Source organism: Eumetopias jubatus, unplaced genomic scaffold (assembly GCF_037043125.1).
Source record: "Eumetopias jubatus isolate StellerSeaLion01/CBP00866 unplaced genomic scaffold, mEumJub1_p1.0 scaffold_2, whole genome shotgun sequence".
In the NCBI taxonomy this organism is placed as follows: Eukaryota; Metazoa; Chordata; class Mammalia; order Carnivora; family Otariidae; genus Eumetopias; species Eumetopias jubatus.
The window spans coordinates 118,917,121-118,940,214 of record NW_028274808.1 but is presented as its reverse complement, the minus strand read 5'-3'; the positions used below and the strand labels follow the sequence as shown (position 1 = coordinate 118,940,214).

The window sequence follows — 23,094 nt, the reverse complement described above, 5'->3', positions numbered from 1 at the left end:
TCAATTCTAAAGGCAGAAAAAGTAACTGTTATAGATTATCCATATTTGGTTATAGTACAGAAAATGAAAAAAAATCCAATAAAATCTAACATGGAGAACAACACTTAGTAAACCTCTGAAAGGAAGGAATTTTCTTAATCTAATTAAAGATATATATTTAGAAAAACACTAAAGCAAGCAATCTACTGATTTTGGAAGCGTTCCCATCAAAGTAAAAAACTAGACAAAATGCTGACCATCACAACTTCTACTCAGCATTATCTCAGGAATCCTCACCAATGTAATGAGACAAGAAAAATAAGAGTTTTTTGGACAATTAGAAAAGAAGAAAAAAATGTGTTTATTTGCTCTTCGATGTCTACATAGAAAATCCAAAAGAATAAGCAAATAAAACACAAGAAATAGTAAGAGAAGTCAGCAATGTTACAGAATACAGTTACTATATGAAATTTGTCACGTCTGCGTAACAGTTATAACCAATTAGAAAATATAGTAGGGGAGGACCTGACGGGTTCAGTCGGTATGCAACTCTTGATCTCAGGGTCGTAAGCTTGTGCCCCACACTGGGTGTAGAGATTACTTAAAAATAAAAATCTTAAAAAAAAAAAAAGAAAAAGAAAAATATAGTAGAAAAAGGATACCACTTAGAATACCTGCAATGCTACAAAATAATTAGGAATAAATCTTTTTACTTATTTAAGTTTAAAGAGATTTACAGGGAAAATTACAAAACAAGGAAAATCTGAAATAGTATAAAGATGTCAGCTGTCCCTCAATTGATCTCTAAGTTCAATGCAAAGTCAATAAAAATCCCAAAAATCATACTGATATGGAAAAACAAAGATAAGTTTCAGTGAAAAAAAAAAAACGGGTGAGGAGTCTTGTCTTAAGAGCGTCAGTGTTTATTAAAAACTATAATAATTAAGGTAGTGTGGTACTGGGCCCAAAATTTTTTTTATATAGATAAAGAAAAAAGAATAGAAAGCCCAGAGAGAGACACATTGATATACAGAAACTTGATATACGGCAGAGATAAAATGATCTATCCAATAAAGAAGCTAAGACAGCTGCTTATTTATACAGAAAAAAAAAACAACTAGATCTTTTTCTTTTATCATATACAAAAATAAATTCCACATGGGAAATTAAAATTTTTAGAAGAAAGTATGGAAACATATCTTCTTTACTTTGGCAAAGGGAAGGTTTCTTAAACAAAAGCAGAGCATAGAAAACCTGAAGAAAGTATTAATATACTGACTATATTAAAATTAAAGCTTTTTAAAAATAAAATACAAACTAAGTGAACAGAGAAGTCACAGACTTTGAGAATATATGTGTAACCCATTTACTCAATGAAGATTAGGATCCGGAACATATGTAAAATGCCTGCAAAGGACAAAGACTCCTTGACCAACCCTCAGTCAGGTTCCTCTGAGTCCTCTTCTCACCGAGCCTTAATCCTGGGCTTCTTGCAGGGTCCAGCTGTAGCAAGAATCCTGCAGAGTCAGTTTCGTGAGAGTCCCCCTACCCTTGATGTCGCCTCTTAGTGATTTCCTATCCATTGAGCCCTTCACTCTGCTCGTTAGCTACAAATCCTCAGCTGTCCTTGCTGTACTCCAAGTTGAGTCCAATCTCCATCCTCTATAGAGTGGACCAATATTGCTATCAAGTCCTCAAGTCCTCTTCACCATTTCAACAAGCATCAGAATAATTTTTTCTTTAAAATGTGAATCAATCAAAAAACCTTCAACTAAAAATATGTGAAATAGTTGAACAGGAAACACAAGAATAAACTAGATAAAGAGATGTTTGACTTCACCAGTAACCAGAATTATACAAAGACAAATCACAAAAAGGTAACATTTCAAACTCATGAAAATCAGCAATGAATTTTTTTTTAGTCTGAAATTTCCAAGTATTGCTAAAGATGAGAAGAAAACGTGAACTCTCTTCTGCTGTTGATAAGAATGTAAAAAAAAGCATAGCAGTTTGGAGAGCAACTTGTTGTTATTCAATAAAATTATCTATGTGCATACCCTATAACCTATTTCTTACAAGTCTAGCTATATAGCCCAATCTTTCTCACAGATGTTCTGCAAGACAAGTCTTAATGCATTAAGGCATCCATCATGCATAATAAATTATTTTCTCTCCTGTGCATGTAAAATGATACTAGCTATGTACCATCCTCAAAAGATGAGAGAAAACAATCACTTTAAATCATTTTTTTGTCTCACAAAACTTGTCTCACAAAACTCCAGTTGAGAAAAGCTCTAGATCAATGATTCTGAATCAGAAACTACCTAATATCACCCAAGGACATTTAGAAATGTGAGGGTAATGGCAGCTATTTTTCCGTTGTCATTAGTGACTGGAGTGCTACATCTGACAAATAGCACCCCAGGAGTCTTAAATGTTTAATATCCTTCAAAGCACAGGGCACTTTAACACAAAGAATTGTTCTACCCGAAATGCCACTATCACCCACCTCAGCCCTAGACAAACTCTACACGCAGATAAAAGAAATGGATAAGAATGTACATTGCAGGCACACCTGGGTGGTTCAGTCAGTTAAATATCCAACTCTTGATTTTGGCTCAGGTCATGGTCTCAGTGTGGTGAGATGAAGCCCGGCAATGGGCTCCACGCTGGATGTGGAGCCTAGTTAAGATTCTCTCTCTCTCTCCCTCTGCCCCTCCCCCACTTCTCTCTCCCCCTCTTAAAAAAAAAAAAAAAAAGAATGTGTATTGCAGCATTGTTGTTATAGTAAAAAGCTAAAAGGGAAAAAAATTATCAATGTCGGAAGAAATGGATAAGTAGTAGTAACATCATGCACTTAAAAGGAATGAACTGGAAATAGAAGTACTAAAATTATGGGCAAAAAAAGCAAGTTGCATAATGAAGCATCCAAAATACTATTTTCACTGTTTTTAAAATGTGAAATTCAATATATTGTATGGATATATCAATATATAAGAAAAATATAAGAGCATGACTAGATATGGTAAGGTTAAATTCACGATAATGACACTGATGTGATCGATCTATGCCTACGGTGGAATACTATAAAGCAATGAAAATGAACGAATGACTACTATGAGCAACAACATAAATGAACTTCACAAATATAATATTGAGCAAAAGAAGGCAGATACAAAAGATTACATATTTTATGAAAAACTGCTATATAATGTTAGAATGCATAGCAGTTCCCTTTGGGAGGAAAGGGTATAATCACTGGAAAGGGGACAAAGGAGGCTTCTGAATTGCTGGTGATGTCCTTTTCATGGTGTAGGTAGTGGTTCTGGAAACGAATTTACTTTGTAAAAATTTATAGAGCTATACAATGATGACCTGTTCACTTTTCTGTATGTTTGTCTTGATAAAAATGTTTATTTAGAGAAAATTTAATCATCTATCCTCCTTTCTGCCTGCCCCCCCTTTCCAGGGATCTCTTCCTAACTGCCCCATTTCTGTCAACTACACCATAATGTTTTCTATACCCCAGGTTCATGCCCACATTTTCGGTCTTTCAACCCCAGAAAACTCTTGCCAACACTGATGAATACTAACTGGAACTTTTATCAAATTTGTCTTTCCTTCTTTCCCACCAACATCAAACATATCTTCTGTTTTCTGTATCACTCTGAGTTTTATAAATCAAATTCAAAACCAAGACTTTTTTGGCAACTTATCCTGATAACTCATAAAAGGCTTCTGTCCACTGTGAGTAGGACCTTTTGAGAGTATTTTAAAGGATTCTTTGGCAAACAATATGTGGGATAGGAACTAGTCAAGATATCTCTGGTAATTTCTCGGGAGATGGAGAAGACTTCTCTTGGAAAGTCTTGTCTTTGAACTTCTTTTCTCTCTTGTCCTTTTTACTTTAAGATATTCATACATTCAACAGAAATTAAATTGTGTTTGTATCTATATACAAAGGGAAAAGAAAGCCCTAAATGTCTACAAGTTATACCCAGAGGTCGAATTTCTTAACATTTTAATTATGTTTGCATGGACCTGATAGCACATATCAATTGATTAAAATTATAAACTCTACAAAAATAGTAACTATTTAAATGTTTATCAGGACACTAATATCTTCCCTTTTCAACTGGATATCATAGTAGTCCCTGACTGAAACCCTTAAGCAACTGTCTGTCTTTCAAATAGATTAAATAAAAACTGGCGAATGGGAGAAGAGAAATATGTATTTATCACATGCATACAGTGTGCCAGACATTGTTACACAGTAAACCCATAATAAATTATTTAATTTTCACAAAAATTCATTAGCTTAAGGAGTTTTGTTCATCATTTAACAGAAGAACAAACAAAGGCTCAGAGACATTAACTGATTTTCCCTAAATCATACAATGAACATTTTATTGCTGAGATGTGAACATTGGCCCATGTAACTCCAAAACCCTTGCTTCCTCTTCCACATCCAGTTACCCTTCAAGGAAAAGGAGATTCAGAGAAAGCACCAGAAAAGTAGTAGCTAAAATGGCAGGAGAAGAAGGTTAGTACAGCATCACAGAAGTTACCTAATGAGCAATTCCAAGAGGGAGGGAATGGTTCCCAGTGAAAAATCTGCCTTTCTATTCCTAGCATTCCAGCCAATAAGTACTCAAATATGTGCTAAACTACAGGAACATCTTAAAAAGAATGAGAATGAGCGTTAAGAATATAGTGCACTGTCTAGAAAAAAATCACTTGTATCACCCCAAAGGGAAATTTCAGAGAATTTATACATGATTAAATACTTGAGGAAATGATAAAGAAGAGGAAGATGCACATAAAGACTAGTCAGCAGATGGAAATAATAGGCAGGGTAGCACAGGGTAAGTGTTAACCAGATGCGCCTATGGATCAGGATGTCTGGGTTTAAATTCTAACTTGGTACCTGTGTGACCTTGGCCAAGTTACTTAACTTCCCTGTACATCAGTTTCCACATCATTACCATGGAGATAATAACCGTACTTGTGTCATAGGGTTGTTACTGTAAGGAGTAAATGAGTTAATATATGTAAGAAAATGTCTGACACAAGTCTTCAGTATTAACTAGTCTTTCAAGAAGTTGGACAGTGTGGGGAAGGAGTAGGGTTGAAAATCTTGGGGAGAAGCACAGTCAGGAAAAAAATAATTAAATGTATTTAACATCTACTGGACTTTCATGGAGACCCGAGCATCTCAAAAATGTTCTCTCTGTACTGAAAGAATATCACTTCCTGTCAGTTATTGACAAAGAAATTGTCCCTAACATCACCACATTTTGCAGCTAAATTCCGCTACCTCTGCACCTCAGTTTTAAACATAAAAGTCACAACAGTTAACATCTAAAAATGGCCGATATTAATATGTCTTCTATTAGGAAAAAGGGTGATGCCTATCACTTGATATTTATTGACGTTGATTCCTAAAGAAAAGCACAAGAGGTTTCTTTTACAAAAAGACTGATTGCAGACTACAGGAGAAGTAAGCCCGATGGTCCCTCTGGTGGCCTAGAGAAGCTACCACTCTCCAGAGTACCTAACATGCCTAAGGAATCAACACCTAATAAAAATACAGTCCTTCTATAATGATGTAATGTATGGTGATTAACATAACATAATAAAAAAAAAGAAAACTAAAAAAAAAATAATAGAGTCCTTCTGAAGCTGTAGATTCACGCGGGAAGGACCCATCTGGTTGCACAGGTACTGCAATGACTTTTTTTTTTTTTTGGAACCATCACCCACATTTATTTTTTTTATTTATTTTTTATTTTATTTTTTTATTTTTTATTTTTTTAATTTTATTATGTTATGTTAGTCACCATACAATACATCATTAGTTTTTGCAATGACTTCTCCACAGGGTTATATGGTCATCAGAGAAAGAAAAAAAAAAAAGGAACAAGTGTCACAGGGTGGGTGAGCTGTGAAACATTACCTCGTGGCATTAACTAAGTAATCGGCTTCCCCTTCTTCCCTCATAACTGACTTACTATTGCCCCGTTACTCCCAGCTTGTCCTGGAAATATGCATGCTCCTGCATACAAGCACCCGTGTGCCCGTGCGTGCGCGTGCACATGCACACACACACACGCACACACACTCCTGTGAGTCCCATGGATTGTGATGCCTAACATCTACTGGGTCTGGGGCAGGGCTACTCAGGAAGTCTCACTAATTTGTCTAAATACTTAAAAGATATAATCAAACTAAAGAACAGTTAAATAAAATATCTTCTATCCTCTTACGGCCATAAATACACTCACATGGCAATACATTTTTTTAAAATGCGTAAAGCTATGGTTTTTATATGACTGAACACACACAAAATACCAAAGGCAACTAAATTTAAGTATGGTTGCATATCTGAGTATTCTGTGATTGACCAGAATTGTTTGGATGAATATCAATAAAGACATCCTTAAGTCGTGGATTTTCATTATTCTATAACAATTCTTTTGTTCTTCCTAAATTCCAGCAAAATCAAGAATCATGCTATTATCGTCTATATTGTCATATAGTTTGCATTCTATTGACAGAATGTCAAATTAAACTACTTTTCTTAATTTGCTCTTTGATAGTTTCTTATTATTTTCAATTTGGAAAAACTTGACTGTGTTGAAGAAACAGCAACAAGAACTGTCAATAAAATTCTTAAGGCAATACTTGGACTTAGAAATGAACCATTAATTTTCCATATCCTGTTCAATTCTCATAATGGGGGCATCTAGGTTAAGTCATTTTTATCATATAAAATATTAGAAAATATTTTAATTTTATTATTAAAATCACTATCACTTATATTACACTACCTACTGTTCTTTTAAAGCAATATCTAAACCTTTATGGTATTTCTTAAATTCTACCTCTTTCAATTTTTTTAATGCGATATAAAGAGAAAACTGAAAATAATAGTATATTACTCAGTTTAAGTCTCTCTTCATTTAAGACTATGCCTTCAACCAAAAGAGCCAGAAAATAGTCAACATAAGAAATTAGTGTCAGGACTATTTGTACAGCTCATTTCAAGGCCTGGTGCATGGCTGTCATCCTGGAACACGCCTTCTCTGCCTTCAGTTGGACTTCTCATTCCTAGAAGTATATTTCCAGAATCCAACTTCATTACACCCTCTCACTAGATTGATAGTTTACCACTGTTTACAATTCCACATTTTTTTAAGATTTTATTTATTTATTCATTTATTTAGAGGGACAGAGAGCATAAGCCGGGTGGGGGAGGGGCAGAGGGAAAGGGAGAATCTCAAGCAAACTCCACGTTGAGCGTAGAGCCTAACACGTGGCTCGATCTCAGGACTCTAAGATCATGACCTGAGCCGAAATCAGGAGTCCGACGCTTAACTGACTGAGTCACCCAGGTACCCTCCACAGTCATTTCTATTCAGAATATTAACGGAATTGTGCCATTAGTCTCCAGCGTTGATGTCAGGAAGTCCAAAGCCATTTAGCTTCTAGTTCCCTTGTATATAACCCATTTGATTATTCTCGAAGATTTTAGAATACTCTTTTCTCAGATATTTGCATGACGGGCTATTCTTTCTCATTATCCAGTTCTCTGCTGATCTCTGTAGGGATCCTTCCTGATGAAAGAAGCCCTCACATGTCTCTCCCACATCACCATTTTTTTTTAAAGATTCCATTTATTTATTTGACAGAGAGAGAAAGGAGACAGAGAGAGAGCGAGCCTGAGCAGGGGGAGGGGCAGAAGGAGAGGGAGAAGCAGACTCCCTGGTGAGCAGGGAGCCCAATGCAGGGCTCAATCCCAGGACCCTGGGATCATGACCCAAGCCAAAGGCAGACACTTAACTGACTGAGCCACCCAAGCACCCCCCACATCACCATATTTTATTTTCATCAAAGTATTTATTGTTATGTGGTATTTTTTAGTTTTACTCTTTTCTATATTGTCCATTAAATAAACTATAAGCTTTACAAGAATTCATTTGCTTCTGAATCCCCAGTGCCTAGGACAGTGAGCAGGTACTCAATAAATGGTTATTGGGTAAATGAATGAAAGCCTGTGTCCTAGCATTACTTCCAGAAGTAGAGTAAGAATAGCTTTTCAATTGATATTTCTAAATTACATGAAATAGGATCATGTGCAGGATCCCATTTTTGTCATGGTGTTTATATTTACTACAAACATGGTCTTCTTGCCATAATAAATCATAAATCAGGAGCCCAAAAACTTTTAAAACTAAAATCAAACTTTTGAGCAGTTCAATTTATTTGTCTTCAGAAAACAACAGCCTCGGGCCAAATTATCTTCTTTCCTTACAAAAATTAATAATTATTAGGTTAAAAGTTAATGTCATCAACTTGACTCTAGTAGAGCAATGACCTGAAGAAGACAATCCAGCAAGGTACACAAGCGTGCAGGCTTCAGCATCAGATGGCCTTGGTGCTGACCCCAAGCTCTGCCATGTAGGAGCTACGTGTCCTGGGGTTTGTTATTTAACCTCTCTAAGCTAGTCTCTGAATTATGATAGTACTTGTCTCCTAGGCTATGATGAGAGTCCAAGGAGGTCACTCGTTTAAAATTCTAGGCAGAGTCCCTGAGCATTAATAAATGTTAGCCATAATTATTGTAAGAAATTATCTATTTGAACATTTTCATATTCTTTGCAAAATCTTGGCTGAAAGTATCATTCATTACATTGCATGAAATAATTTCCTCTCTTAGCTCGGTGCTAACACAAAAATGCCTCTTCAAACACACTTGAGATTCTCCTTAATCAGGTGGGGCAAAGTATATGACTGATCATGTTTTCTTTCCAGAAGGAAATTCAGGTCACTTGCCATAATAACCTCTTCCAGATATCTTTTTTTCTACTTTTTGTTTTTTCTTAACTGGCTTTCCTTGATTTTATTTTCAATTTTTCTTTTTTATATTGTGTTTAACTTTGTAGCTTATGGCTCTACTATTTACCAACTGAGTGACCCTGGGGAAGTTATTTAACATCTGAAGTTCCACTTTCCTCACCTGTCAAATGAGAATTGTTGTGAACACCAATGATACTGTCACCTAGCACCCTTTTTTCATAGCCACTCCTCTACTCCATCCATATGCTCTTGCAAGCCATACAAGGGCCCAACCCTCTAGATTAGTCTAGAAGTGGACATCTAATTCAAGCCAGGCCAAGGAGACACTTGCCAGGAATTTTGGATTAGGACTGAGAGTCAGGTCAATTTCCTTCTAGTGACTGAAACTTTATGTAAGATATAAACCTCAGGAGTTGCTAGTGGCTGTTTCCCACTTATGGAAGAAGCCAGTGCACAGTGAAAGAAAGAATGACTCTAAGCTACGGGGAGGAGGAAGACAAGGACTTCTTATGGTTCTAATGGTTCCTAGGTTCTTGCTCTTCCTATAGCCTGGCTCTTCCATTAGACAGCCCACTAGCTTTCCAATAAAGTCTCCTTTCTGCATACATAATTTGGGTTTGATATCCATCACTTGAAACCAAAATAGTTCTAATATGTAGAAAATAAACTCTATTTTGAATAATTGTTATAAAAAAATAAACGAGAGGGGCGCCTGGGTGGCTCAGTCGGTTAAGCGTCTGCCTTCGGCTCAGGTCATGATCAGCATCTGCCTTCGGCTCAGGTCATGATCCCGGGATCAAGCCCTGTGTCAGGATCCCTGCTCAGTGGGGAGCCTGCTTCTCCCTCAGCTGCTCCCCCTACTTTTGTGTTCTCTCTCTGTGTCAAATAAATAAACAAAATCTTTTTAAAAAATTAAAAATAAAAGTAAATGAGATAAAACAATTAAGTGCCTAGCATACTACCTGGCATATTAACAGTCACTCAAGAAATGATACCTATTAACATTATTTAGAAGATGGGGATACAAATTCTAAATCAATTAATTAACGAACACAATTTTAACAGCTGACAAATCTTTTTCTCTTGCAGTTTCAAAATTACTCAAAGGGATTCTTTGGTTTTGGATCTTGAAAGAATTGCAAAATAAGAGACATGCTCTGATTAAGTTTGCTATATATCACTGTGTAAATCTAAGTAACTCATACATATAGTTAAATAATGTTAGAGAATAATAAAGTCTCAGATCCAGTAACCCTCAATTTCTTGCTTAACTCACTTGTTCAGGTAAATATATGGAGGAAAATTAGAAAAAAAATATAGACTTACATTCCACATATCTCACATACACAAGAATAAGTCAGACACATTTAAGTGTGTAAAATACTGATTTGGCTGCATTCACAGAAGTCTTCACATTATATAAAGGATGCAATATAGTAAAGAGAAAATGGAGTCACCATACCTGTAGAGATACCACACTGACATTATCAAAATGGATGTGTCCATTAGGTTCTGTGACAGCTGGATTTGCATAACACGTCACACCATTGATGGCAGGTAACGTTTTAGGTTGATGAGTTTTCTCATGAGAAGGACCAAAGTCATCATTTCTAAAGTGGGTATGATCATGCTACATGAAAAAATTTAAAAAGCAAGAGGAAGTTGTAAGAATAAAAAACGATGGCTCACACATACAAGAAAGTAGAGAGTTTAGGGCTTTTTATTTGTAAGAGAAAATTTGTATGTCTATTCAATATATAATCTTTTTAGATTTATAAATGTATCTTCATTTATTAGATTGTTTTTTCATGTTAGGGTACACATGCCTTCTTATTTTGATGAACATGAATGAATACAAATTGTGCACATTTTTCTTGACATTAAATTGTTGGTACTTATTCCAAATTATACACTGTCAAACTTTTCTCTTATATTTATCAATATATCGACTCTTTTCTTTCTCCTCATATTCACAAGTCTAATAACTGTGCTGTTCACATAATCATAAGAATAAATTCCTGGGGCACCAGGGTGGCTAGTCAGTTAAGCATCTGACTCTTGATTTCAGCTCAAGTCATGATCTCAGGGTCGTGAGATCGAGCCCTGTGGCAGACCCTGCACTGGGCGCGGAGCCTGCTTAAGATCCTCTCTCTCTCTCTCTCTTGCCCCTCCCCTCTGCTCATTCCCTCTCTCTCTCTCTCTCAAAAAAAGAAAAAAGAATAAAATTCCTGCCTTTATTTGCCTTTAAAGCTATATAAAGTAGTTTTAAGGGGTCAAACATCAAACATTTTCAATAAAATCTATTTACCTGACCATATGTCTTTAATAACATCTTAAGCACTCTTTCAAAAAAGAAAAGTATGTAAAATCCACCAAACACAGCAACTGCCTTCTCAACATAGTTGTCACTTTTGGGATTGAATCCAAATGCCTGAGAGAGAAAAAAAATTCAGGTAAAACCAAGTAATTTAACCTGATTTCTGAAAAATAATAAGAAATCTTTCAGTATACAATTTTCACCAAAGTTTTAAGTCCATCTTCAGGTCAGGTAATATTGGGAATTTAACCACCAAAATCACAAAACAAAAACTCTGAAACTTAAGTAACTAAACTGTAAGAGATCACACAGGAGTCTTATACCAGAGGAAGTTCTATTAATAAAACCCCCAGAGTATCTTATAGTTTCCTAGCTATAGGATAGTTTCGTATCTTATAGTTTCCTACCTTCAGCAATATTTGCCTTGAAAGAGAAAGCTTTTCATTTCCCACCTTTATAGATAATATTAGATCTAGGTAATGAAGAAAAATGAGACATTGATAATCCATTTTCTCTAAAAGTAATATATTTGTCCATAATACCCAGATTGAAATTTTTAAAGCAAATATGACAAGCCATTTGGATTGCTGTTTTCCCAAGAGAGATCCTTTTAAACCTAGAGGATCCTAGTAGGCCTTAAAGAGATAAAGAACTCAAGGGCTGGGCCCAAGAATGAAGAAAAGATTTCTTTCACACACACACATACACACACACACACACACACACACACACACGTGAGAATGAAATAATCTACTGTTTAAAGGACATAAGGCAAGAGCTAGGGTTTGAAATTATAAAGAGTCAAGGTTTTCCTAACAGACAAGACACACAAACTTAAATAAAAGCTGCAATAAATGTCTAAGGACATTTTGTGGTACATCTTCAGTAAATCTGACACTGTAGGCTCTTCAGAAAATAAATAATAAAAGTACACAGAAAAATTAAATTTGCCAAATGCAAGACAAAATAAATTTTTAAGGCCCTCAGAGGTGTCCCAGAGCTGTCTGAACACGTCCTGGTGGCTGGCCTCCTAGAATATTAATTTTATCTCTGACACTGATATCCCCTGTAGCCTGAGACAAGCTTTTTCATCTGCTGTGATTCAGCTTTCTCTTATCCAACACTATCAACCAGACCATAAAATGCTGTAGGAATTATAGAGCCTTAAAATGTACAAAGTGCTAAAACATTGAAAAGAAACAATTATTCACAGAAACAAAGAGCCAACATCCTTACCTCTGGAATAAGCTGGAAAATGGCATTTGAAAACAGAGTCCCAATAGCCAGACCCACGAAAAAGGTCAAAATCTTAGGGAAATAAGATTTCTTTATCAATGGAGTCAAAACTAATCCGAGGAGAGATGCCAGATTAATAATTGTCACTGACAAGAGTCCATAGCCCCAAACTGTAGATCAGAGGGAAAGAGTAGAAATTAATCAGCAACGAAGCCAAATGAAGTCTTACTGTACATGAAGCTTGAGACAATGTTTTTCTTTAAAAGCTTGAAACAGATACTTCTTTAAAATAACAAGATAACTCTTTTCAATGAAAATTATGCAGAAAACTGTGAACATAAATACAGAATAATAAATATAAATAGCAACACTGCTTACACTGTCATCAGCCCTAAACCACTCAAAGGCTCAGAGAATTTTATAGCTTGCAAGGAATTCAGAGAACATCTGGAATAGTGACAAACCATCTGAGGCCCACAGGCTCCAAGTCACCTACTTTCATCTGTAGCTCAAAGCCTGGTTTAAAACTCAGCCTTTCAGAGGAATATAGAGGCAGTGTGAGTTTCAGGGAAAAGGTACAAAGTGATGGGTGGAGGGTAGGGGTGGAGATGGGTGGGTATGGGTTAGCTGCAAGGTGACCAGAGTTGCAGACACTGTGCTTGTCATAATCACTGGTCTGCAGGCGCCTGTGGTGTGCACCTCCTTGGGAAGGCAACACCTTGGCCCTCCAGCTGGGGCCTCCAGGACCTGGACTCAGCCCAGTGCAGTGAGCACTCAGGAGGGGAGCACGTGGGAACCAGAGAGTAGCTGTGTTGCACAACTCGCCCCGTTGAGCCCAGATTAGGGCGAAAATATCCTATGCAATGAGGACTCTGGTGACAGACGGAGGTGGTGAGTCTTTCAACTCTCTATGCCCAAGGCCTGGTACCCAATAGGTGTTTAATAAATATTGCTTACAATGAGATGAACGAATATTATCCTAAGCTTTACAGCTAGTGGCATGTGTGACCTCAGTTTCCTCCTGATTATCCTCTATAGAGGGGTTGGTTTAAGGACACTGTGGGAGTGCAAGTGAAGTGTGCCGTGTGAACCCAGGACAGCCTCGGATGGCAGTGCAGGCTGACATACACTGGGCCCCAGAACCGCGCAACGTGGCTTTGCCTGCGCCCCACACACGACACACGAAGGACAGTGTGAAAGATGAGGAAGCTGCCTCTGCACTGCTGCTTCTTTAAAATGCCCAGAAAACATTTTTATTTTTTTCTTTTTAATTTTTTATTGTTATGTTAATCACCATACACTACATCATTAGTTTTTGATGTAGTGTTCCATGATTCATTGTTTGTGCATAACACCCAGTGCTCCATGCAGAACGTGCCCTCTTTAATACCCATCACCAGGCTAACCCATCCCCCCACCCACCTCCCCTCTAGAACCCTCAATTTGTTTTTGGGGTCCAAAAACAGAGTCCATCGCCTCTCCTGGTTCATCTCCCCCTCCGATCCCCCCACCCTTCATTCTTCCCCTCCTGCTATCTTCTTTTATTTTCTTAACATATATTGCATTATTTGTTTCAGAGGTACAGATCTGTGACCACTCTGGAAAACAGTATGGAGGTTCTTCAAACAGTTGAAAATAGAGCTACCATACGATCCAGCAATTGCACTACTGGGTATTTACCCCAAAGATACAAATGTAGGGATCCGAAGGGGTACATGCACCCCGATGTTCATAGCAGCAATGTCCACAATAGCCAAACTGTGGAAAAAGCCAAGCTGTCCATCGACAGGTGAATGGATAAAGAAGATGTGGTATATATATACAATGGAATATTATGCAGCCATCAAAAGGATTGAGATCTTGCCATTTGCAATGATGTGGATGGAACTGGAGGGTGTTATGCTGAGCGAAATAAGTCAATCAGAGAAAGACATGTATCATATGACCTCACTGATATGAGGAATTTTTAATCTAGGGAAACAAACTGAGGGTTGCTGGAGTAGGGGGGGTGGGAGGGATGGGGTGGCTGGGTGCAAGACTGTTGAATCACAGAAAACATTTTTAAATGTTAAGCCCCTTTTCTCATTGACACTCTCAATGGAGTACCGTAGCAACACCTAAGGTTTTTGAGTGTTTGCCATTGCCAGCCAGCTACTGTGCTAAGAAACTGACAGGTAGGGGCGGGGCACCTGGCTGACTCTGTTGGTTAAGCATCTGCCTTCGGCTCAGGTCATGATCCCGGAGTCCCAGGATCGAGCCCCGATTCAGGCTCCTTGCTCAGTGGGGAGCCTGCTTCTCCCTCTGCCTGCTCCCCCTGCTTGTGCTCTCTCTCTTTCTCTCTGTCAAATAAATAAATAAATAAAATTTTAAAAAGAGAAAGAAAAAGAACGAACGAACGAACGAACGAAAGAAAGAAAGAAAGAAAGAAAGAAAGAAAGAAAGAAAGGAAGGAAGGAGAAAGAAAGAAGGAAACCGACATGTATTCATGAATTTGATCCTCACAAAACCCTGTGAGGTAAGGACTACTATCACCTCCTTCATACAGTTGAGGAAACCAAAGCATACGGAGTTCAAGTGAGCTGCCTCAGTCATGCAGAGGGAAAGCTGGATTTTGAACCCAGGCAGTCTGGCTCCAGGGCTGATGTATGTTAGCAATATGCTTCATTACTCGTGCATAGGTATTCTAATTTTTAAAAAGACCAAGGGACTCAGCAAAACTGTAGATATTTTATATTGTGCTTCATGAATATAAGGTTGTTCACCACTATTCTAGTTCAAACGCTTCTATCTACAAATAAACAACTTTAGCACATGCTTATGGAGCCTCACATAGAGACCGAACCATGGTTCCTGCCAACAAGGAGCCTGGATGTTTTGCTTGGGGAACGGGGAAATGTGTAGGCACATATACACACAAAGCAATACATGTTGTCTATGCTGCATACCAAATAAAACGAACAGAAAGTAAATGTTACTGTTACCAGAAGAATCATCACAGCACTGACCGTGACTTTATCTTCTCCAGATGCTTTCCTATCGGGTCCAGATCCCTGACCAGGCCCTGCAAAGTCATTTCATTGGAACCATAAGGGTCCACCTCATTCCTGTTTACTACCGTGTCAACTAAAACAATACTACCTACTCCCCTCGGACTCTCCACTTGGAGACACCTCGCAATCCCACCTCTCCCTCCATGGTGTAGTGATGTGTAGTTTCCTTAACACGAATAGCCTTCTAGCCCTTCACTAGCCTACACGCCTTCATTCATTCATTCAACAAATATTTATAATCTCATCAAGTAGATAGGATTCGTACACGCTGAACCTAACATAAAAATGCAAAGAAGTTCCTGAGTACCAAACTGAGGCAAAATCACATACACATAAGAAACGCATCACCTTCCCCTGAGAAATCTGTGATCTCCGTCGATAGCAGAAACGTTAGAATCAATTTCAATTTCTCAATTTCATAGACGACTGACGACAAAACCAGTTTTGCTTGAGACATCTCTCCCTCCAGCTTCTCCGTCCTCACTGCCAGTGCCTTGAGTTCAGGCCCTTATCACCTCTCACTTCCTCTTTGGATGCATTACGACAGTCTGCCTCCCACTACGTGACGTGGCCACCAGACTTACTACCCTAAAACACAGCTTGGAGCATCTCATGCCCCTATTCGAGACTACTGTTCATAAACTGATTCCCACACGACTTTTCCAGGGTTATTTGCACGCTTCTCAACATGGCCTTTATGCTAACACAATGCTTTCCAAGTACAGAATGACCTCTACTTGTGGTTCTTTATCTGAAAACATCTTTCTATCTTCATTGCCTGAGAAACTCACACGTGTTTCTCTAAGCTGACTCCAAGACATCTTCTCTAAAACTTGCCTAGCTCCTCCAGGCAGCTGTCCCTTGCTCCTCAGGCTTCCATGGCTCTTTGATCAAAACAATGAATCATGGAGCACAACATCAAAAACTAATGATGTAATGTATGGTGATTAACATAATAAAAAAAATTTTTTTAAAGTAATTGGACCACGTACCATGCTTATAAAATCCTTATATCATGACTCCTTTGAATAGTTTTACTTTGGTTTTTCACTTCTTTGAATGAACTCAGGACTGACTCTATATTAAGTGAACAGTTAAATCAAGAATCCAGGGCCTTTTATTACTTAAAAGAGAATTTATTTGTGGGAAAAGAATAGGCTTACACAGGAAGCAGGGAATGGAGTGAACCTATGAACACATGTATAAGAGGAGCGAACACATAGTCTTCCTTCTCTGTGTCAGGCACGATTCCAGGCATTTGCAATATTAACTCATTTGATACAATTCTAGAAGGAACGTACTATAATTATCTCCATTTTACAGATGAGAGAAGTGAGGCACAGGGATACTAAATAAATGGCTCAACACAGCTGCACACACAACTGCACATTTTAAAATACAACCAGAGAGTACACCAAATAAAGGCAATGTAGTATCAAATTAAACAGATTAGTAATAATGAGTACTTTACCAGTCTCCCTAATTCTCCAGAAATTTTTCTCTCTCTTCTCCTACCCTGTCCCACCCCCTCCAGCCCCATTTCAATTCCTAAGATAATGTGTACCCTAAGCAGCATTTCTGTCTTTATTGGGCCTCTGTCCAAATATTTGTTGCCTGTCTAATCTTTTAACTTAGAACTATTGATTTTCCATTTTATGATTTTGCAGTCTTGATCTTGGAATGCTCCCACTTCCTGCTTCCCAATTCCCTGATCCTACCTCCTGGTTCCTGAGATAGAGGAAACCTAGGAATTAAGGTTAAAAACACTTTTGAAGGTCAGTCACTAACCGGCACAGAGTAGAGGACTTGCTTTTTCTGAAGCTTCATCTCCTATGCCCAGAATCATGTACATGGTAGATATATTTTATTTAACAGATGTATACATAGGGCCTAAATACATTCCATATTATATTCTACATGCTTTACAAATATTAAGTTATTTAATCCTTAGAGCAACCTTATGATAAAGGTACTGTTTCAGATAAGAAAACCGAGGTAGAAAGACATAGTCATGTGCCCAACATAGCTGGAAAATTATAGAGCTGGGATTTGGGCCCAGGTAGGCCGGCTTCAGACCTATGTTTTTCATACATTATACTACTATTAAGTGTTGATATGTAAAGCATTTTCTGAACTTACTTTTAAATATAAAATGCAAACCATATTAAACAAACTTGTAGAAATACAAACATATTCCTATTTAGTATATAATCTAGAAAAATATTTGCTTAAACAATTAGTTGTAAAATTATTGTTATCCACAAAATTGCTAACTATATTAATAAAGTATGTTTGGGGCCTTCTGTTCTTCATGTACGTAAATATAGAATATAAAAGAGAACGTGGATCCTGAAGTTGAGACAGCTTGGGTTTTGAACCAAGCTTTATCATGTACAAGTTGTGTACTCTTGAGCAAAAGATTTGAAACTTCTCTGGACCTACGTTTCCTTGGCTGTAAAATAGGAACAGCAGTTCCTACACCTACATATAGTTGTAGGAAGATTAAATGAGTTAACACAGGTCAAGTATTTGGAATAGTACCCTCCACGCAGTAAGTACTACATAAGAGTTGGCTATTATCAATATTTTTGTCACTGTTGTAATTCCTGAAAAGGAATCCAAAAGTCCGTAGAATAAGCACTTCCTTTGTTGAGGTGTCCCTTTTCTTCTCTATCTTTTCTTTCTTTCTTTCTTTCTTTCTTTCTTTCTTTCTTTCTTTCTTTCTTTCTTTTTCTTTCTTTCTTTCTTTTTCTTTCTCTTTTTTTTTTAAGATTTTATTTATTTGACAGAGAGAGACACAGCGAGAGCAGGATCACAAGCAGGGGGAGTGGGAGAGGAAGAAGCAGGCTTCCCGCAGAGCAGGGAGCCCGATGTGGGGCTTGATCTCAGGACCCTGGATCATGACCTGAGCCGAAGGCAGATGCTTAACCGACTGAGCCACCCAGGCGCCCCTATCTTTTCTTTCTTTATAGTCTTTTATACTCAGTATAGATGTGCTCACTCAGACCAGTGGCTTCACATGCCATCTCTAAGTCGACAAATCTCTAGCCTTGACCTGTGGTCTGAGCACTAAATGTGTGTATGCCACTGCCTACTGGACATCCCTCCTTGTGGGTCTATGTCAATGTCTCAAACTGACCCTGTGAAAAATTACACCCGATCCTCACCACTTGCTTCCCCCATAAGAAACTGCTCCTCCAGTCTTCTCCTTCCTGGGAAATGGCACAACCACCTTTCCAGTTTCAGTGGCTCAAACCTTGATTCATTCTTCCCAACCCCCACATCCAACCAGAGGCAAACCATTCTAGCACAGTTTCCAAAATCCATCCTGGATCTGATCACTTCCCCTCCCTTCTACCTCTCCCACCTTAGTCCAAGTCCCATCATCCTGAGCACCAACCCTTGGCAACTGCCTCCTGACTAATCTCCTTGCTTCTACTCTTACCCCATTACAATCTGTTCTTCAAACTGCAGGTAGAATAATCCTTTATGAATCCAAACAAAATCATGTGCCCCCCGCCCCCCGTTTAGAACCCTACAGTGTCTTCATACCAGATTCAGAATAAAATCCAGTCAACTTACTGTATCCTACAAGGCCCCGGGCACCATTTCCTTCTATTCTCCCTCCTGCTTACTATGCTCCACACACACACGCTTTCTTACTGTTCCTTACATACGCCAAGCTCATTGCCAAGCTTATGCTGACTGTTCCCTTGACGAAGAATGTTCTTTTCCCAGAGAAGATCTTGCCACGATCCTCTCCCTACCCTAAGTCAGGACTCTGCTCAAATGTGATGTCATCGGAAAGGCCTCCTCTGACCCTATCAAAACTCACACTCACCCACTGTCTCCTTCTACCCCTTACCTACTTTATGTTCTTCATAGTATTTATCACCCTGAAATTCTATTATTTATTTGCTTGTTTGTATAAATGTTTATTCTTTCTCTTCTGCATTACACTGTAAGTCCTAAAAGGGCAGGGAGTTTCCTTGTTGACTACTGAATCCCCAGTGCCCAGAACAGTGCTTGGCATGTCATTCAATAAACATTTATTGAATGAACAATGTACCAACAGATGAGAATTAAAATATCCATGTGGGTCAGGTTAACAATTTGAGGATACCAAGAAATTGCACATAGATGGCAAACAGACCCCCTGAACAAGTGGTTTATTTCATTTGCAAAAGAATTCTACATGTTTAAACATGTGAACTATATAGTAAGCATGCACTTGTTTTCTAATATTTTAAAATTTCTTTGCAGCAGGTTATCCCTTTGAAATCCAACATCTATGGCAATACTATTAGAGGCATTTAAAACAGTCACAGGCATTTTCTTTCGTTTATGAAAATTAAAGCAGTAATAACTCAGTACCTTAGTATTTAATCTAGAACCATGCTATTCGCTATCCCTTTACTGAAAATTATGGATAAATTGACAAGTTTTTAAAATAATATGATAAGCACGAGGTAATGGAAATTGATCACTTATGAGCCAAACAGTGAATGTACAATCCAACATGAACAGCATAAAGCATATATTTTTTAAAATCAGGAATTGAGGGGGGCGTCTGGATGGCTCAGTTGGTTAAGCGTCCAACTCTTGACTTTGGTTCAGGTCATGATCTCAGGATTATGAGATCAAGCCTCGGATCGGGCTCCATGCTGAGCATGGAGCCCGCTTAAGAGTCTCTCTCTCCCTCCCCCTTGGCCCCTCTCCCACCCCACACTCACTCTCTCTCTCTCCCTTTCTCTCTAAAAAAAAAAAACAAAAATAAGTAAATAAATAAATAAATAAAATAATAAAATAAAGTCAAGTATTGAGTTTTACAAAGTTTTTAAGCAGTACCAAGTGTAATTTTGACTCCACAAATAGAAGAGCACAGTTCATGAAGTTTAAATGAGTTTTAATTCTTCTTGCTCTAAATACTTTCAGAATATAAGTACTTTTGTAGATTAACTAAAGCTATAAAGCAAAGAAAGAAGCATGTTAATTTAATTTCAGACGAGCCTATGGACTTTTCGAATAAACAGGAGAAAAAACTTCCAACATACCTTCTGAAATGCTTGGTTTTGTTTTGTGTTTGGGCCGATCCTCACAAGGATGAAAGTTCAGTTGCTGTAAGACTGCTGGACAGATGACAGAGAAGTTGGAGCTGCTTATCTGAGTGGCATTTGAAAAGCCATGAAGGGAAAAGATCTCTTCAGCTGATAGACACTGAAACAGGATAAACAAAGTAAACATGTATGTGTTAACATAGTAAAAGCATGCCAGCAAAGATACTTTAAAGAGACAGAGAATATTTCATCTAGACAAACAGCACTAACTCTATGCAAAAGCCCTAAAATTTTAAAACAGTCCATACCTCTTTAAACCTAGAAACAAGAAAAAAATAGCAAAAACAAACAAACAAACAAAACAAAAAAAATCCTTCTTGATCAATAGTCTACCCATGGCAGCCAAAAAGGTAAGAACTGGTTTGGGGGTTTCCAAGGACTTTACAAACATTAAAAGTAGACCAATAGCTTTCAAATCAAAAGCTTTAAGAGGATTCTATATTATCAATCTCTCCTCTCTGTCTTTAGATTGGATATTTTGTGTAGGCTATTGGAGTAACTCTCTGTGACAATTCTTATAGACAAACACCTGGCTCCCTTACAGTCTCTTAAGAAACCCATCCATGCTTCTAGACAGCAATAAGAATTCCAACATATAATAGTTGTTTTAAAGTATGTCTTTAGCACATATGGTTATTTGCTAAAATATGTATTGTTCTCAATGATGGTGGGTAGCTTTTCTCCACTATATAAGGTTTTGAAAATAGTGCTAGGCTGTTTAGAAATTCATTAACTATTAATAAAATTTTTCAGGAAAAATTCTTTGTGAAAATCACTTTTTAAAGGTATCATTTTATTCTTGGGCATATTTTAACTATAAACTATCATCCACATACTTGCATTATTGAGAATATAAAAGAAATTAAATGTGTTACTATGGTTAATAATCATCGTAAGAATTACAGACTGTGAAAAATATCCATTCACTCAAACAGAAGAGTCTATTTTTAATAAGTACAATTCAGAAAAGTTCTTTGCATGCTTCAGCCAATATTTAAACCCCACTAAGATTTTACTTGGCTTTGTGCCATAGACTGGACTGTGTTCTCCCAAAATTCATATATTGAAGCCCTACCTCCTATTATAATGATATTTAAAGTTGGGGCCTTTGGAAAATAATTAGGGTTAGATGAGGTAATGAGGGTGGTGTCCTAGTCCAACTAGATTAGTGGTCTTCTAAGAAAAGACACCGAAGAGCTTGCCTGCCCTCTCCACCATGTGAGTAGACAGCTAGAAAGCATCCATTTGCAATCCAAAGACAGAGCCCTTACCAGACATCGACCCTTCTGACCTCTCGATTTGAACTTCCAGTCTCCAGAACTGCGACAAAACTAATTTCCATTGTTTAAGCTACCCAGTTGACAGTATTCTGTTATGGCAGCGCAAGCTGACAAACACTCTATGAATGGTGTTTGAGAACTCCAAAGTTGATGTTAACTGTTTGACCATGAAGCTCTGTGATTCCCTTTACAACAGAAACAATGAAACTAAAAATTTTAAATGCAGGTAAAAAAAAAGATCACTACTGATTATTAAGAAGAAAAAACATCAAATACACCAAGATGTGTGCACATGTCAAAACTAAAATTGCAAATGCCTTAAAGAAAGTTCACATTTAGACTTCTTTCTTTGTTTCTTTTTAATGCCTAAATATGTGCTTAAAGCTATTACTTGTTCAGGCCATGACAATGGGTTTGGATTCATGACAATGATAGATGTGTACTATCCCTAGAAGAGGAGACTCACCACTCTCAATGCTCCGTTCAGTCTTCCCTTTGGCTGACTACGGGGATAATAAGCTAAAGGAGGGAGAAAATAGCTCGACTGGGCAAAGGAAAGTGGCAATAATTTATTCGTTACCATGAAGTCACCCAGGAGCATAATAGCTAGACTCAAAAATTAGAGTCCATGTGGTCAAACTGCCCACACAGCACAGCATGGTTCCAGGAATAAATGGCTATAGTAGCATAAACATAAAATGGCACTCTTTCCCTACAAGAAGGTCTTAACCTACTTGGACTTCAAGTTTCTCCAACTCTAACCCAGGATAAAAAGGGAAAGCTGCCCATAGATAATTTCCAAAGTCTTCTCAGAATTAACATACTAAGACTTCCTAAAACTTGATGGCTGTTAAGCAGTTCTTTTCAGACTGAGATGGTGACTCGTTAGTGGGTCAGGAAATCCACTTACAATGTCACAGTCAGCATTTTGTAAGGAGCTAAAAAATATAAGAGAAAGTATAGAGCGTACCACACATCACAAGAGTAAGTATTATTTAGTGAAACTTTTGCTCCAGTTACACAGCATGCACAGAGATACTGGATCACAATGTAAAATGTATTTTTTTTTTTTTTACTGTAAATGGCAGTGAAGAGTTTGAAAGTCACTGCCCTCAAAAATACGTTAATTGTGCATCATACATCATTAAAGACACTCTCCTCCATACAGTTGGGGGGAAAAATCGTGTAGCCAAAGGAACATATAATCAATACTGTAAGACAGCTTGGAGTCTTGATGATCTGTGAAGCGCCTGTGT

At 37.7% G+C, this 23,094-nt stretch overlaps 1 protein-coding gene across 1 annotated transcript in view; it reads right to left on the bottom strand.

Moving 5' to 3' along the window:
- The window catches only part of SLC39A8 (solute carrier family 39 member 8), a 67,670-nt gene that overhangs the window by 21,563 nt on the left and 23,013 nt on the right, over positions 1–23,094 (bottom strand). Inside the window, exons 2-5 of the mRNA XM_028091210.2 lie at positions 20,496–20,658; positions 12,392–12,561; positions 11,147–11,269; positions 10,301–10,468 (exon numbers count right to left, since the gene is read on the bottom strand). Coding sequence (XP_027947011.1) covers positions 10,301–10,468; positions 11,147–11,269; positions 12,392–12,561; positions 20,496–20,658 — 624 coding nt within the window. The remainder of the gene's footprint in view (positions 1–10,300; positions 10,469–11,146; positions 11,270–12,391; positions 12,562–20,495; positions 20,659–23,094) is intronic.